Source organism: Sapajus apella, unplaced genomic scaffold (assembly GCF_009761245.1).
Source record: "Sapajus apella isolate SASKATOON/1434 unplaced genomic scaffold, GSC_monkey_1.0 scaffold49, whole genome shotgun sequence".
Taxonomy (NCBI): Eukaryota; Metazoa; Chordata; class Mammalia; order Primates; family Cebidae; genus Sapajus; species Sapajus apella.
The window spans coordinates 11794320-11812359 of NW_022436989.1; the positions used below are offsets into that span (position 1 = coordinate 11794320).

General features: G+C 38.0%; 1 protein-coding gene across 7 annotated transcripts in view; it reads left to right on the forward strand.

Moving 5' to 3' along the window:
* LYST (lysosomal trafficking regulator) overlaps positions 1 to 18040 on the forward strand; it is a 213109-nt gene that overhangs the window by 47502 nt on the left and 147567 nt on the right. For all 7 annotated transcript variants that reach the window (XM_032242286.1, XM_032242287.1, XM_032242291.1 and 4 more), the window contains exons 4-5: positions 12801 to 12891; positions 15665 to 17747. In XM_032242286.1, coding sequence (XP_032098177.1) covers positions 12801 to 12891; positions 15665 to 17747 — 2174 coding nt within the window. The remainder of the gene's footprint in view (positions 1 to 12800; positions 12892 to 15664; positions 17748 to 18040) is intronic.

Below are 18040 nucleotides of genomic sequence, written 5' to 3' on the forward strand. Positions count from 1 at the left end.
GTGTGAGTTTTTAAGGGGAATTAATTGAATGAGATTTTATTATTTAAGATGAAATCATAACACTAGACACACAGTTGTATGTTTTAGTAGGAAATTTAGTTTTGTTTTTTAGTCTCTGCTTTTCATGAATAGGAGCACTTCTTGAGTACTCTGGGGTGATTTAAGCCTTTGCCCATCCACTGTAGTCCTTTTGCTTTATTAATATTTATTTATTTTGAGACAAAGTCTCACTCTTTCACCTAGGCTGGAGTGCAGTGGCACGATCTTGGCTCACTGTAACCTCAGCCTCCAGGGTTCGAGAGATTGTCATGTCTCAGCCACCTAAGTAGCTGGGATTAGAGGCATGCGCTACCACACCAGGGCTAATTTCTTTTAATATTTTTAGTAGAGAAAGGGTTTTGCCATGTTGGCCATGCTAATCTCAAAGTCCTGGCCCCAAGTGATCCGCCTACCTCAGCCTTGCAAAGTGCCAGGATTACAGGTGTGAGCCACTGTGCCCAGCCTATTAATAGACATTTAATATAAAGAACTAAATAGACTTTTTATTGAGGTATAATTTACATACAGTAAGTGCACAGATATTATGTATATAATTAGACGAATATTGACAAATACACCTCACATCAGTAGTCCCAATCCTTTGGGAGACCGAAGTAGGTGTATCACTTGAGGCCAGGAGTTTGAGACCAGGCTGGACAATATGGCAAAATCCCATCTCTACAAAAAATACAAAAATTAGCCAGGTGTGGTAGTGTTTGCCTATAGTCCCAGCTACTTGGGAGGCTGAGGTAAGAGGATTGCTTGAGCCTGGGGGGATTGAGGCTGCAGTTAGCTATGATTGTGCCACTGCACTCCAGTCTGGGTGACGGAGTGAAACCCTGTCTTAAAAAACAAAGCAAAACAAAGCAAAATCCAAATATATACACCTGTATCATTACCACCCAGATCATTGTTTAGAATATTTCCACCACCTTAGAAATTTTCCCTTCACTTACTGCAAAACACCACTGTTGTGATTTTTTAGCATCTAAGTGTAGTTTTGGAATCATGTAGTATGTACTCTCATGTCTCCGAAATTCATCCATGTTGTTGCATGATTCAGCAGTTCACTACTTTTTTATTTCTGATTAGTATTTCATTGTAAAGGTATACTGTAATTTGTTTAATCATTCACTTGCTGTTTAATCATTTGAGTTGTATGCATTTGGCTATTATGAATAAAGTTGCTTTGAACATTCCTATAAAAGTATTTGGGTATGTTTTCATTTCTCCTGGGTAAATATCCAGGCATACAATTTGTGGGCAAAGGGTAGTGTTTGTTTAATTTTGTAAGAAACTGCCAAACTCTTCTGCAAAGTAGTTGTATCATTTTTCATTCTTACCTGCAGTGTATGAGAATTCCAGTTCTATATCCTTTCTAATATTTGATATTGCCAGTATTTTTAGTGTTAGTCATTCTAAGTGAATATGAAGTCATATCTCATTGTAGGTTTAATTTGCATTTCTCTGGCAATTAATGATGTTGAGCACTTTTTCATGTGCCTATTTGTATATCTTCATTTGTATAGTCATTGGTATATCTTCCTTTGTGAAGATCTGTTTAAGGTTTTGTGCCATTTTTGAGGTCAGATAACTTGCTTATTAACCAATTGTAGTAGTTCTTTATGTATTCCAGATACAAGTCTTTGTTGGCTTGCCTTTTCATTTCTTAACAGTGTCTTTAGAAAATCTGATTTTTTTCTTTTGTAAATAGTACTTTTTTGTGTCCTAAAGAAACTTTGTCTTATAAACCCCAGGTTGCAAAGATACTCTCCTACTTTTTTTTTTTCCTAAAAGCTTTCTAGTACTGCTTTTCTTTTTAGGTCTGTGATCCATTTTGAATTAATATTTGTGTATGGTGTGAGGTAGGTGTTACAGTTCCTTTCCACCTCCGCCCAATATAGTTATCCAGTTGTTCGAGCAACATTTCTTCTTAAAAGTCTGTGCTTTCCCCATTGAATAACCTTGGCACCTTTGTTGAAAATCAAATGACCATATATTTATGGATCTCTTTCTAGACTGTATTATATTCCACTGATCTTTCATGTAGTTTTTTACCAGTACCCTGTCTAGATTACTGTAGCTTTTATAAAAATAAGTTTGGAAATTAGGTGTTGTAAGTTCTCTAATTTTGTTCTTGTTTTTAAAGAAAGTTTGGCTATTCTAGATCCTTCAATATTCCGTGTAAATTTTAGAATCAATTTGTTATTTCTACAAAAAATACATACTAGGATTTCTGTTGGGATGGTATTAAATCTATAAATCAATTTAGAGAGAATTGACACTTAACAATGTGAGTTTTCTAATCCATGAACATGTTATAAAACTCTATGTCTTCCTTAGTTTCTCTGCACTATTAAGTGGTTTTCATTATAGAAGTCTTCCATATTGTTTGGCTAAATGTATTCTAAATATTTTATTCTTTTTTGATGCTATTATAAATGGTATTTAAAATTTTTTATTTTCCTGTTGTTTGTTGGTCATAGAAATACAATTGCTATTTGTATTTTGACCTTGTATCCTGTGGCCTCTGCTAAATTCATTTATTAGATTTTGAAACTTTTCTGTAGATTCCTTAGGATTTTGTATGTTGTCTGTGAGTAATGACAGTTTTACTTTTTTCCCAGTTTGTATGCCTTTTATTTTGCTTTCTTGACTTTTGCACTGGCATCTAGTACAAAGGCATGTGGAAGTAGTGAAAGTGGACATCCTGTTTTAGTATCTGACCTAAGGAAAAGCATGAGTTATTTCACCATTAAATGTGATATGAACTCTCAGTTTTTCTTAGATGGCTTTTATCAGAATGAGGGAATTTTCTTCCATTCTCAATTCATTGAGAGTTTTTATAAACTGAATGGATGTTGAATTTTGTCAAGTGCCTTTTCTGCATCTGTTGAGACTATCATATGATTTTTCTTTTTGTTCTGTAATGTAGGTGAGTTATCTTGATAGTTTTTAAATGTTTGCATTCCTGGGATAAACTCCATTTTGTTCATAATTTGTTATACACAGAAATTTTAATCTATTTACTCTTAGGGAAAAATACTCTGTTAAAATATCGAAAACATTCTTTTTAATGGTTAAAGATGACAAAGTTGAAGTTTATGCAAGTTTTTTAAAAGAAACTTTGCTCAGTGTAAAAAGCAACAATTATATTTGAGTTTTTTGTTTCTTTTTCTTTTTCCTCTTTTTTTTTTTTGAGGCAAGAGTCCTAGTCTATCACCCAGTCTGGAGTGTAACAGCACGATCTCAGCTCACCGCAACCTCTGCCTCCCGTGTTCAAGAGATTCCCCTGCCTCACTCTCCCAAGTAGTTGGTATTATAGTTGCACGCCACTACGCCTGGCTAATTTTTGTATTTTTAATAGAGATGGGGTTTCACCATGTTGGCCAGGCTGGTCTCGAACTCTTGACCTCTGGTGATCCACCCACCTCAGCCTCCCAAGGTGCTAGGATTACAGACGTGAGCCACCATGCCTGCCCAGCAATTATTATCTTTGCTTTTAATCTCAGCATCCATATCAACTAGATGAGTGTCTTTAGTTCGTCACTTAACTGCTCCAGAGCACAGTATCCTCATCAGTAATATAAGGACATTCAGCTGAATGCAGAAGCTGCAAGAAGTCACATAACAACATGCTGATCACATTCTATTGGTCAAAGCTAGCCACAAGGCCAGCTCAGATTTAAGGGATGGGGAAATAGACTCTATCACTTGACAGGAGGAACTGCAATTAATTTGTGGCTGTGTTTAACCTACCATAGTCACTTCTCTGGCCAAAATTATTACTATTTCTCCTACATTTACTCGCCTCTAGGCCTCTTAAAGTATTATTCCATCATGGCATCAAGCTTGAAGTTGATGATCTCATGGTATGCGTCAGTTCTGGATACACACGAGGCTCTCACATGTAGTAATTTTGTTGAAGCTCTTCTTGATTGAGAAACTTGTGAATTAGACAGATTATCTGCTCCCCATATACCCTAAATACAATAAGATAGGAACAAGTTTATTGCAATAAGGAGAGGGACAGGAGAGGAACATAGGGTTCTCTTGGCCATGGCAGTCCTAGAATCCAGTCAACACATGTCATAGCCCCTGTTCTAGGGGCTGTGAACATGTTTTTCTTTGGTGGTAATGGGTCCCCAATCCATGTTTCTCCAGGACTCTTGGTTCCACCCCATGAGGTGTCTTCTCCTTTCTATAAAAGATAGCCCATAATATACAGCTTTCTCCCTGCTTCCTGCCTGTTGAAGAATGGGGGCCTACAGGCCTCTTTTCATTTTGGACTGTATCCTATCCCTTTTGGGCCAAGCTATTAGTATTTTTCATAATACAACTTTCTTTAAAATGTTGTGAGATTCTTGTGACTCTTAATGGGGTTCACTCTATGCCTCAAAAGCCACATCTATAATAGTCTTGGGGACAGCCCTCTCTGCTTTGTGTAGAACAATCCCCTGAAGATTCCTAGTACAGTAGTACTTTTGTCTAGGTGATAGGGCCTACCAGGTACCACTTAAGTCTTTCTGGAGTCTTAATAAAGAGTATTGTGGCCATTTAATAACCACTCTTTGCTTGCAGGGGAGGTGGAGCAGAATGGGGGCTGGCTGAGCAGACTACGGTCTGCAAGCCAATCCTGTTGCCATTGACTTGTTTTTGTACGGTGTACAAGCTAAGAATAGTTTTTTATTTTTAAAGGGTTGTTAAATGGAAGAGTATGCAGCAGAAACTATATATGGCTCACTAAGTCCAAAATACTTACTATCTGGCCCTTTACATATAAAGGTTGCAATTCCTGGTCTAATTCAAGAAAAACTGTTAGCATAATTTTTATCATTGGGAAAAACAGTACATATGACATAATTATCCAGACTCATCAAAAACATTTGACAGGCTGGGCACAGTGGCTAATGCCTGTAATCCTAGCACTTTAGGAGGCTGAGGCAGGTAGATCACGAGTTCAGGAGTTCGAGACCATCCTGGCCAATATGGTGAAACCCTGTCTCTACTAAAAATACAAAAATGAGCTGGACAAAATGCAAAAATGGTGGCGTGCGCCTGTAGTCCCAGCTACTTGGGAGGCTGAGGCCAAAGAATCACTTGAACCCAGGAGGCAGAGGTTGCAGCAAGCTGAGAATGTTCCACTGAACTCCACCCTGGGCAATAGAGTGAGACTCCGTCTCACGCACACGCACGCGCACGTGCACCCCCCCCCCACACACACACAAAATCATTTGACAAAAGATCTAAAAATAAGCATAGAATAGAGGATTTTTTTTCATGTACAATAGAATATGAAAAGAAGAATAGAAGACAGGGTCTCAAAAAAAAGACTCTCACCCAGGCTGGAGTGCATTGGTGTGATCTCAGCCTTCTGCAACCTCTGCTTCCCAAGTAGCTGGTACTACAGGCATGCACCACTATGCTCAACTTATTTTTGTATTTTTTGTACAGATGGGGTTTCACTGTGTTGCCCAGACTGGTTTCAATCTCAAGCAATCCACCTGCCTTGGCCTCCCAAAGTGCTGGAATTATAGGCATTAGCCACCATGCCCAGCCACCAATAATATTTTTAATAAGTTCTATATTGGACCAATACAAGCATAATCCTTTATTGCTATTTCCATTTGATACTGTGTTTTAAATACATGTAGTGGTAAAGTGGAATATGAAAATAATGATAGCTAAATGTGGGAAAGATGGAGAAATAAAAATACTATTTTTAAAGTAATGTGTACAGAAAAATCTAAAAACTCATCCAGAAAACTATTCAACAGTTATAGAGTATAAGGCAGATATTTTTTTAAGCTGTAGCTACATAGCTAGAAAAGGAAAGGAAAGAAAAAGATCCTATTTGTAGTACTAATGTAGAAACTTTCATGTATGTGTATATATACATGTATTATAAATAATTATATAAAATTCTGATAGAAATAAAGGACTTAAATAGTCCATACACATATATTCCTGCTTATGCATGGAAGATCGAATTTAATTAGATTTAATGTAATACAAAAATACCTGTTAGGTATTAGGCTGGGTTTGGTGGCTCACCCCTGTAATCCTACCACTTTGGGAGGTGAAGGCAGACAGATTGCTTGAGCCCAGGAGTTCAAGACCAGCCTAGGCAACGTGGCATAACCCCATCTCTACAAAAATTAGTCAGGTGTGGTGGCACATGCCTGTAGTCCCAGCTACTTGGGAGGCTGGGGCAGGAGGATCACTTGGGCCTGGGTGGTGGAGGTTGCAGTGAGCCATGGTTGTGACACTGAACTGCAGCCTGGGTAACAGAGTGAAACCCTGTCAGAAAGAGAGAAAGAGAGGGGGAGAAGAGAGAAGGAGAGGGAGAGGAGGGAAGGAAGGAAGGAAAGGAGGAAGGAGGGAAGGAGGGAAAGGAAAGGAAGGGAGAGGGAAAGGAGAGGTAGGAGAAAAGGAAAGGAAAAAGAAAAAGAAAAGAAAAACCTGTTCTATCACACTCCGGATAGAGTCCACGTTCCTTATGTGATCCAGAAGTCCTTGAACCCTAGCAATCTGGTGCCCATCTACCTTTGCAGCTTCTTAGACATCAGTCCGGTTTGTGATGTAAGCCTTTTGACTCACTTGCCCATTCTCTCCCATCCTGCCACTTCTACTTCTGAATGGCTAGGATAGGCAATTAGTTTAAAACCCAGCCTAAACAATGGTTATGAAAAGGGCCAGTGCCTGGCACCTTGTTGGTACTTGAAATACATTTCTTGAATGGAAAAATTACCTCAATGAAAGTTATTTTACTGTTTGTTGTTTCTATGGGGAGTTTTAAAAAGGTATAACAGTTATTTTCCCTGTAGAAAGGAAGACATAAAAGTATAAGTATTAAATATGAATGGTATGTTTTGGCTGATTTCTCTTGATTGGGTGGTCTAGAAATAGCCAGGGAATGGATCAGTTCATGGCATGTATTGTCTAATATGGCACACTGGGAACTTTCCACTTGGATGGCATCAGGGAACACCTCATTTCCCTGGATTCTGTGACTATTGCATGTACATAGGACCTTCGGAGATAAAATCTTGGTTTGAAATAGAGGGCTGCAAGTTCTCATTTGCCAGCGTACCCACAAATTAAGGGTAAGGGATTTTATCACTTCTAAAAGGACAGAATTACAAATGTGTTTTTTGGGGGGACCAGAAAGGATAAATCTGGTAATAAATGATACCCAGATACTAATAAAAAAGTAATACATCCAGAGAATTGAAGAGAACTTTCCCAATAATGAAATATGTTTGAAATTATGATAATCAAATGTGAAGCAAAGACTTCTTTCCCCCAGTGCTATATTGGGCAGCAGGGTAGTACGGGATGCTCCCTTCAGGACTACAATTCCAGCAGAGGGTCCAAAAAACAAAAATCTGCACTTGCCTCAGTCTCATTCTTTCAAGACCCATGGTTTACAAGAACTAACTCACTTGGTGAAATGGGGGCAATAGGCATGTTCTTTCTCTCTCTTGAGAGAGGGAAAACAGCAGTCTTGGGTTGGTGTGGGTGGAGAAGCTCCGCAGAAGAGGTATTGCTGGATCTGAGCCTTGAAGGTAGTTGAGAAGCCCTCAGCTAAGTGGGAAGGACCTTGTGTCATGCAGAGCTCTGCCAGGAGTCCGGAATGTCTATTCATGCAGCAGTGATGATTTGCCAGTATACTCTTGTGGAGCAAGGGCTAAGTTATCAGTACATCATGTCTGTAGCACTTTCCTTGAGGTTTCTGCAAGCTCCATTAGAATGGAGCTATTAGTTCACCTGCTAAATATAAAGACTCAGATTAGGATAACTCTACAGAAAAGATTTGCCAAAAATTGGTTTATCTTTTTTAAAAAATGTATATTTTTATTGGCATCTTTAAAAATGTTGAGGTATACTGGGTATGAGCTATACACAGAAATGTTATCTATACATCTTTAAAAGTCTTATTATTCGGAAGTAAAGCACCTGGAAATGGGGCTCTTTTATATGTTTTATTTTGCATCTAAAATTTAAAGTAATTCATGCAGTGAATGATTATTGAATACCCAACTCCATGTTAGGCATTAGGTGGCAGAAAAGGGGGTGATTGCTGAGGGCTAGGGCCTGAGGGAGTCCATGCTCTGAGAGAAGACTGAGAAGTATGTTTGGGAAAGTTTCCCATCATGTTTAGAGATATATCTATGTTTGTGTGATCCATAAAGGCCCATTAGATCTGACACTGCCTACCCATCGGGCCTACACCCTCCAGCGTTGTTTCCTAGCCCTCTCCCCCTTGCTATATGTGTTTCAGCCACACTTTCCTTCTTTCTTTCTTTTTTTAAAAGAGGATGTAATATATAATTTGAAAGTTTAAATAATCATGAAAACAATCACAAAATGATTAAAATTAATTATAATCATGAAGTTACAAATTAAAAATAACCATGAAATGACAAATTTCTGGAAAAATGTACATCGCAAAACTGACGTGTATAAGTCTCAAAAAAGCCTCACAGTAAATATTGTAAAACAACATATTTTCTCCTTCAAGGGCTTAAGGGACAAATCCTATTGCCAGTGAATTCCTTCAAAGTCTTAATGAATAGATCATTTTTGTGGTAACAAATATGTTTTTTTAACTTTTAGGTTCAGGGGTGCATGTGCAGGTTTGTTATATAGGTAGATTTCATGTCATGGGGTTTGGTATACAGACTGTTTCATCACCCAGGTAATAAGCATGGTATCCAATTAGTTTTTTGGTCCTCACCCTTCTCACACCCTCAATCCTGACAGAGGCCCCAGTGTCTGCTCCCTTCTTTGTGTCCATGTATACCCAAGGTTTAGCTCCCACTTACAACATGAGAACATGCAGTATTTGGTTTTCTGTTTCTGTGTTAGTTCACTTAGGATAATGACCTCAGCCTCCATCTGTATTGCTATAAAGGACATGAATCTCGTTCTTTTTCGTGACTTCACAGTATTCTATGATGTATATGTGCACATTTTCTTTATCCAGTCTACCGTTGATGGGTATTTAGGTTGATTTGCTATCATGAATACTGCTTTGATGAACATAAACATGCATTTGTCTTTATGGTAGAATGATTTATATTCCTTTGGGTATATGCCCGATAATGAGATTGCTGGGTTGAATGGTAGTTCTGTTTTAAGTTCTTTGAGAAATTACCAAATTGCTTTCCACAATGGCTGAACTAACTTATGTTCCCACCAGCATTATATAAGTGTTCCCTTTTCTCCACAACCTTACCAGCATGTTAATTTTTTTTATTTTTAATAGCCATTCTGACTGGTGTGAGATGATATCTCATTGTGGTTTTTATTTGCATTTTTCTAATGGTTAGTGATGTTGAGCATTTTTTCCTATGCTTCTTGGCATGTGTTTGTCTTCTTTTGAAAAGTGTCTGTTTGTGTCCTTTCACCACTTTTTAATGGGGTCGTTTGTCTTTTACTTATGAAGTTGTTGAAGTTCATTATAGATTTTATATGTTAGACCTTTGTCAGATACATGGTTTGCAAATATTTTCCCCCATTCTGTAGATTGTCTGTTTACTCTGTTGATAGTTTCCTTTGCTGTGCAGAAACTCTTTAGTTTAATTAGGTCCCATTTGTCAACTTTTATTTTCATTACAATTGCTTTTGGCATTCTTTGTCATGAAACCTTTGCTAGGGCCTATGTCCAGGATGGTATTTCCTAGGTTATTTTCCTAGGTTGTAAGTGTGCAGCTTTATTTCTGGGCTCTCTATTCTGTTCCATTGGTTTCCATATCTGTTTTGTACCAGTACCATACTGTTTTAGTTACTATAGCCTTGTAAAGTAGTTTGAAATCAAGTAATGTGATGCCTCTAGCTTTGCACTTTTTAAGATTGCTTTGGCTATTTGGGATCCTTTTTCATTCCATATGAATTTTAAAATAGCTCTTTCTAATTATTTGAAGAATGTCATTGGTAGTTTGATTGGAATAGCGTTGAATTTGTAAATTGCTTTGGGCAGTATGGCCATTTTAAGGATATTGTTTCTATTCATGAACGTAGAATGTTTTCCATTTGTTTGTATCATCTCTGATTTCTTTAAGCAATGTTTTATAATTCTCATTTTAGAAATCTTTCACCTTCCTAGTTAGCTTATTCCTAGGTATTTTATTCTTTTTGTGACTGTTGTGATTGAGATTGTGTGCTTGGTTTGGCCTCAGCTTGGGTGTTGTCGATGTATAGAAAGCCACTGATTTGTGTACATTGATTTTGTATACCAAGACTTTGCTAAAGTTATTTATCAGATCTAGGAGCTTTTGGGCTTTCTTGCTTTCTATGAAAAAGCTAGACCCATTCCCAGTACTTCATATACTTGCTAGGAGCCCTTTTCTTCCAAATCTTTGCATGGATGCCTTCTTTTCATCAATTAACTGTCTGCTTAAATAGCCTATCCTAAATAGCCTGTCTAAAGTGTTACCCTTTTCATCACTCTGTAATCTCTTTCCTAGATAATTTCCTTTATAGCTCAGCATTATATCTGAAATTTTCTTATTTTTACCCATTATTTTCTGTCTCCTCTGCTAGAAAGTTGGCTTCATGAAGATATGGATATTGTGTTCAAAACACAGCATTTGAAGTACCTGACACAGTGCCTGGCCCGTTTAGTAGGGGGATCAACAAATATTTGTTTAATTAATAAAAGAGGAAAATGGGCATTCAGACAATTAACAGTTCAGTAGGGTGTTTGCTGGAATGGAAGCAAATTGGGAACATGAAAGCTAAGTTTACTAAGGGAAGCAGGTAGGGTATTAGAGAAGTCTCCCCACAGAGGAACTAAAAATCTAGAGAATGAGTTGCAGTTTGGCAGATGGGAGGATGGAGAATTGTAGAAACAGTGTATGTAAGGAAGACCTGTTGGGAGCACCAGAGACCAGTAGTGTTCAGGGAAAACCCTTACCAGCTAGATGTATGGGGAGTACTCGTGTGTGGCAGAGGGAGCTGAAACTGGGCAGGTCAACAGGAATCATTGCCATGAAGGGTTCCTATGCCTAAAAAGGGGTTTAGATTTTACTAAACCCCTTTTTTGAGGAATTCTGAGCCTTTTCACAACCAGGATGCCAGAAAGAATATTCTGAATGTCCTGTCTCTGCTTTCTCACTTCCTTTGGCTCTTCAGCCTATTGTAATTGGACTTGCACCCAAATCACTCCATTAAAACTGTGTTAGTTAAGGAGCAGTCCTGTTGCTAAATGCTTTTTCGGCCATCATGTCACACAGTGAAAGGGCTACAGCTTTGGCCCTGCTGACTCCTTTCTTTCCTGAACTGCTCTCTACCTTGATTTCTCTGTTGTACTCCTTTTTATGGGGGCTACTTTTCAGTAGAAGCCTTTTCAGGCTTCTCTTTTGCACTGCCCATCTTTAAGTCTTTAAATATTCTCCAGAGTCCCATTCTCGGTGGTCTCCTATTGTCATTCTATATTCTTGCCCTGGGAAAACTCACATATGTCCTTGACTTTCACTCCAGTGACTCCCAAATCTTGTTATTCATGTTTTTTAAGTTCCAGACCTATATATTTACTGTCTGCTAAAAAGCTGTCTTCATTAGGATGGCCCATAGACATCTCAAACTCAATATGTCTAAAAAGTGAATCTATCATCTTTATCCCAACCTAATACCAGGCCTAAATTTCCTGTCTAGTAAATACATTATTGCCACCTAGTTGCTGAAACCAGAAACTTGTGTCTTTTTAGATCTTTTTTTTCCTCCCTTGTGTGCAATAATCAACTGTAAATTATTTTATTTCTACCTTACAGTTTCTCAAATATGTCTCCTTTCCCTTCTACTGTTGGAGTACTTCAGAAAGTCATCATCTCTCATCTGGATTACTGTTTCCTTACCTCTAACACTGACTGCTTCCCCTTCCACCTAATTCTGTGCCGCAAATCTGATTGCGTCATGCTGACCCCCTTCCCCACTGAATGGTGTAAGGCAAGAACTCAAGCTTGATTTGTCATTAAATCCTTTACCACCCATGTCCCAGGTGTCCCAAGTCTAGCTCTCTAGCTCCAATTCTACTTCCATACTTCTGATAATAACTGCTTCTTTTTCTGAACTCCTAAACTGAATGCTTGTACCACCCCTGGGTACTTACTCATACTACATGCCTTCTGCTGTTATTTAACTGTTTGTGTGTATGTATTTTATGGACCAAATGAGGGGACCTTCTCCAGGGCTTGGACCATATCATCCAGAAAGGGTAAGACAGTAATTTTTGTGGACATAGTGTGCAGTCAATAAATATTTATTGGATTTTCACTAACAAATCTTTCTCTCCTTATGTATTATTTATTAATCATGTCAATTTCTCTTTTTAAAATTGTTGTATCTGAGTTTTACATTTAACTGCATGAAAGCTTCACATTTTTCTAGTAACTTTGTGATATTTGTTTGCTAATTAATAGGGCTTAACTTTCCATTTTCACTTAGCAAATCTGTTTCTTCATATGTGAGGAATTCTTGCAATGTGCATGGTGGTAACAACAGCTATTTTTGGAAATATCAGCAAGAGTGTGCTAAATACTGTCAAATACTCTTAGATTCTTCTATCATTAGAAAGGCTTATAAACGTAAAAGTATCACAGCTTTGATTGGATCGAAGATAGGTTAATTTGATTCTTAGCTTTTCAAATGCAGCCTTTCAAGAAAAAGGATTTTTTGGCTCAGTTTAAGACAAGATATTAGGAATTGATGTGTCTTAACGCCTTAGAACATGAAGGATTCTTTTGTTACTGACACAGGCATTGACATGTAGAGAAGAACTCCTGACTCTTCTTCTGTCTCTCCTTCCACTGGTATGGAAGATACCTGTTCAAGAAGAAAAGGCAACAGGTATGCTTTTTCCCTTTCTCATATCACTTGTGTTATCAAAATTTCATAGAAAAGTTACTTCTGCCTGAATGGTTTATTCTGATTCAGATTCAGAACAGTATATGTCATTGTGATTTCTTGTATGCTAAATATGAAAAATTCTTTAGGCAAACATATTTTTATTTCTTCCAATAATACAAAAACCATGGTGCTTCTTGGGGGATTACTTGAGTATACTAATGATTAGAAAATGTATGAAGAAGAGAACACTTATCAGGAGTAAATCTAGGTATGCAGCATAACATCAGAAAACCGGATAGTGAAAAGTTTGAAGTGAAAAGTCTGAGGAAAGAAATTAAAGTTTCTTTGCTTATTTTAAAGACTGCTTTCTATTACCAGTATTCTGTAAGTGACTTGCAGTATTTGTTTTAGCTTAGTTTTTCTAGTGTTGGCTTTAAAGAATTTGTTTTTTTTTGTTTTTTGTTTTTGTTTTTGTTTTTGAGACAGTCTTCACTCTGTCACCCAGATTGGAGTGCAGTGGAATGATCTCGGCTCTCTGCAGCCTCAGCATCCTGAGTTCAAGTGATTTTTCTGCCTCAGCCTCCCAAGTAGCTGGGATTACAGGTGTGCACCACCACGCCAGACTGATTTTTGCATTTTTAGTACAGACAGGGTTTCACCATATTGGCCAGGCTGGTCTCAAACTCCTGACCTCAAGTAATTCGCCCACCTCAGCCTCCCAAAGTGCTGGGATTACAAGCATGAGCCACCGTGCTCAGACTAAAGGATAAATTTTGTATAATATTTTGTTTTAAGCTTGGATAGAATTATTGTACCTAAGGTCAATAGATATTTTTAATTTATGATTTTGAAGAAATTTTATGTCTATAAAGAACACGAAACTTTAAATGTTTCATTGGAGAGATTAATAGTTTTCCTCTTGACCCTTTCTTGTGAAATGTGACTTGTGGGATGTTTGAAGATCTCTCAGGTTAAAAAACAAAACAAAACTATTGTATTGTAATTCCTGTATTTTTAGTGAATTTCATGGGGTTTTTTTTAAGGAGATATCTAAGGTCTTGTAATATTGTTTTCCTGCTTATTTATTGATTCACTAACTCTCTGCTTTTATTTTTTTCTGAGTTTGCAGAATTCACAAATTGTTTATCACTTAACAAATCTGATTAATGCTCTTTGGGAGAAGTTGTCTTCATTGCCTGCATCTTTTGCTTGGGTGGAATTTATCAGACTCCTTTTAATTTTTCCTCTTCCCATCTGTTTTGCTTTCCCTGTGTTAGTGAAAGCAAAGATTTTTTATTTACAGATTTTAATTTATTCACTCTAAATTGCAACTATTTTTTATATAGCTCTTATTGCATACTGCAAAGAGAAAGACTGATTTAAATATCTTTTTAGTTAAAAGGGAAAAATCATTTCCTCTAAGAAGTAGTTATTGAGTGTTGACCACATGGAAGGCCCTATCTAGGAAATGGGGATGAAATAATGATGTCTGTACCTGGTGCCTAGTTCAGTGCTGAAACACTTGAGAAATAATTTGAATAAAGAACTCTTTTAACCTCAGTTTTGGAGAACATTTGGCATATAGTGTGTGATTTTGAAATAATTTTAGAAAATCTTAAAGTTCTTAAGTTATATCAGGTCTATGAATACTATTTTTGGGAATATAATACATCCTTATATCTTAATTAGTGATACTATGGGAGGAGATTTGTAAAATGGGATGAATAGCAGTACTAAAATACCAGATAATCTAAAGCATCTCTTACATTGAAGTTAGAATGTAATGTATAGTTTTAAATCAGATTTACTTTCTTAACTCCGTTCTCTCTTGTTTGTTGTTGTTGCTTTGAAACCGAGTCTTACTTTCTCGCCTGGGCTGGAGTGCAGTGGCATGATCTCATCTTACTGCGACCTCCAGCTCCCAGGTTCAAGCAATTCTTCTGCCTCAGCCTCCCAAGTAGCTGAAATTGCAGGTGTGAGCCACCATGTCTGGCTAATTTTTGTATTTTTACTAGAAATAGGGTTTTACCATGTTGGCCAGGCTGGTCTCAAGCTCCTGACCTTAGGTGATCCACCAGCCTCGGCCTCCCAAAGTGCTGGGATTACAGGTGTGAGCCATCTCACCCAGCCTCTCTTTTGTTGTTTTAAAAGTCAGTTTGTATGCCGGGCACGTTGGCTCACACCTGTAATCCCAGCATTTTGGGAGGCGGAGGCAGGCAGATCACCTGAGGTTGGGAGTTCAAGACCAGCCTGCCAACAACATGGAGAAACCTTATTTCTACTAAAAATACAGAATTAGCTAGGCGTGGTGGTGCATGCCTGTAATCCCAGCTACTTGGGAGACTGAGGCAGGAAAATCACTTGAACCCAGGAGGTGGAGGTTGCGGTGAGCAGAGGTTGTGGTGAACCAAGGTTACACCATTGCGCTCCACCCTGGGCAACAAGAGCGAAACCTCCTCTCAAAAAAAAAGTTAGTTTGTATCCTTTGAAATAATGTCAGCTAGCGTTTGGAGTAAGGATAAGTGTGCCTCTCTTTTGTTGTTTTAAAAATCACTTCGTATCCATTGAACTAATGTCAGCTAGTGTTCGGAGTAAGGATAAGTGTCAGAAGGAGTAACCCAGAGATACAACATAAATGAAGGAAATCAACCCTGCAGCAAAATACATTGGGGATAAACTCCTTAAGCGGGTTATAAATAAGAGAGTTGTCACCTTAAAATTGAGTTTTAAAACATATTGAGGTATTCTAAGTCTTCTTTCTTCATTCCATTAGATTTTAATCTACCGCTGTCAGCCGATATAATCCTGACCAAAGAAAAGAACTCAAGTTCACAAAGATCCACTCAGGAAAAATTACATTTAGAAGGAAGTGCCCTGTCTAGTCAGGTTTCTGCAAAAGTAAATGTTTTTCGAAAAAGCAGACGACAACGTAAAATTACCCATCGCTATTCTATTAGAGATGCAAGAAAGACACAGCTCTCCACCTCAGATTCAGAAGCCAATTCAGATGAAAAAGGCATAGCAACGAATAAGCATAGAAGGCCCCATCTGCCGCAGCATTTTGTAACATCGTTTCCTAAAGAAGACCACCCTAAAGCTAAACTTGACCACTTAGTGGCCAAAGAAGAACATACTCCTCCAGATACTATGGCCTCGGGAAATTCCAGAGAGAGTATTCCAAGACAGGAGTCAAACACTGACATTTTAAGTGAGTCAGCTGCCTTGTCTGTTATCAGTAACATGAACAATTCTCCATTTGATTTATGTCATGTTTTGTTATCTTTATTAGAAAAAGTTTGTAAGTTTGACATTACCTTGAATCATAATTCTCCTCTAGCAGCCAGTGTAGTGCCCACACTAACTGAATTCCTAGCAGGCTTTGGGGACTGCTGTAGTCTGAGCGACAGCTTGGAGAGTCGAGTGGTTTCTGCAGGTTGGACTGAAGAACCAGTGGCTTTGATTCAACGGATGCTGTTTCGAGCAGTGTTGCATCTTATGTCAGTAGATGTTAGTACTGCAGAGATGATGCCAGAAAATCTTAGGAAAAATTTAACTGAATTACTTAGGGCAGCGTTAAAAATTAGAACATGCCTAGAAAAGCAGCCTGACCCTTTTGCACCAAGACAAAAGAAAACACTGCAAGAGGTTCAGGAAGATTTTGTGTTTTCAAAGTATCGTCATAGAGCCCTTCTTTTACCTGAGCTTCTGGAAGGAGTTCTTCAGATTCTGATTTGTTGTCTTCAAAGTGCAGCTTCAAATCCTTTCTACTTCAGTCAAGCCATGGAGTTGGTTCAAGAATTCATTCAGCATCATGGATTTAATTTATTCGAAACAGCAGTTCTTCAAATGGAATGGCTGATTTTAAGAGATGGAGTTCCTCCGGAGGCCTCAGAGCATTTGAAAGCCCTAATAAATAGTGTGATGAAAATAATGAGCACTGTCAAAAAAGTGAAATCAGAGCAACTTCATCATTCAATGTGTACAAGAAAAAGGCACAGACGATGTGAATATTCTCATTTTGTGCATCATCACCGAGATCTCTCAGGTCTTCTGGTTTCAGCTTTTAAAAATCAGGTTTCCAAAAACCCATTTGAAGAGACTGCAGATGGAGATGTTTATTATCCGGAGCGGTGCTGTTGCATTGCAGTGTGTGCTCATCAGTGCTTGCGCTTACTACAGCAGGCTTCCCTGAGCAGCACTTGTGTCCAGATCCTATCGGGTGTTCATAGCGTTGGAATATGCTGTTGTATGGATCCCAAATCTGTAATCATTCCTTTGCTCCATGCTTTTAAGTTGCCAGCACTGAAAAGTTTTCAGCAGCATATATTGAATATCCTTAACAAACTAATTTTGGATCAGTTAGGAGGAGCAGAGGTATCGCAAAAAATTAAAAAAGCAGCTTGTAATATTTGCACTGTTGACTCTGACCAACTAGCCCAATTAGAAGAGACATTTCAGGGAAACTTATTTGATGCTGAACCCTCCTCAAGTTTATCCAGTCCTTCTTACAGATTTCAAGGGATCCTGCCCAGCAGTGGATCTGAAGATCTGTTATGGAAGTGGGATGCTTTAAAGGCTTATCAGAACTTTGTTTTTGAAGAAGACAGGTTACATAGTATACAGATTGCAAATCACATTTGCAGTTTAATCCAGAAAGGCAATATAGTTGTTCAGTGGAAACTATATAATTACATATTTAATCCTGTGCTCCAAAGAGGAGTCGAATTAGCACATCATTGTCAACAGCTAAGCATTTCTTCAGCCCAAACTCATGTATGTAGCCATCATAACCAGTGCTTGCCTCAGGACGTGCTTCAGATTTATGTAAAAACTCTGCCTATCCTGCTTAAATCCAGGTTTGTATGTGTGTGGGGCGGGGGGTAAAGAGGGGGTGTAGATCTTTTTCATTGGATGCTTTCAAGTGAGTGATAAAGGGTATGCATTTAAACTTCTAACACTGATATCTCCAGGGCCTTGGCAGTAGTGTGATCATATTTACTCTTTATTCTCTCCTAGGATTTAATTTCAGTTTGTCAACAAAAAATGTTCTCCTTCCATATCAGATTTAACCATTTGTTTATGTATGTGTATGTTTTTACTGAGCTGGTTATAGAGGACAGAGCCATCGATTTTAAGTTCTCAAAGAAAA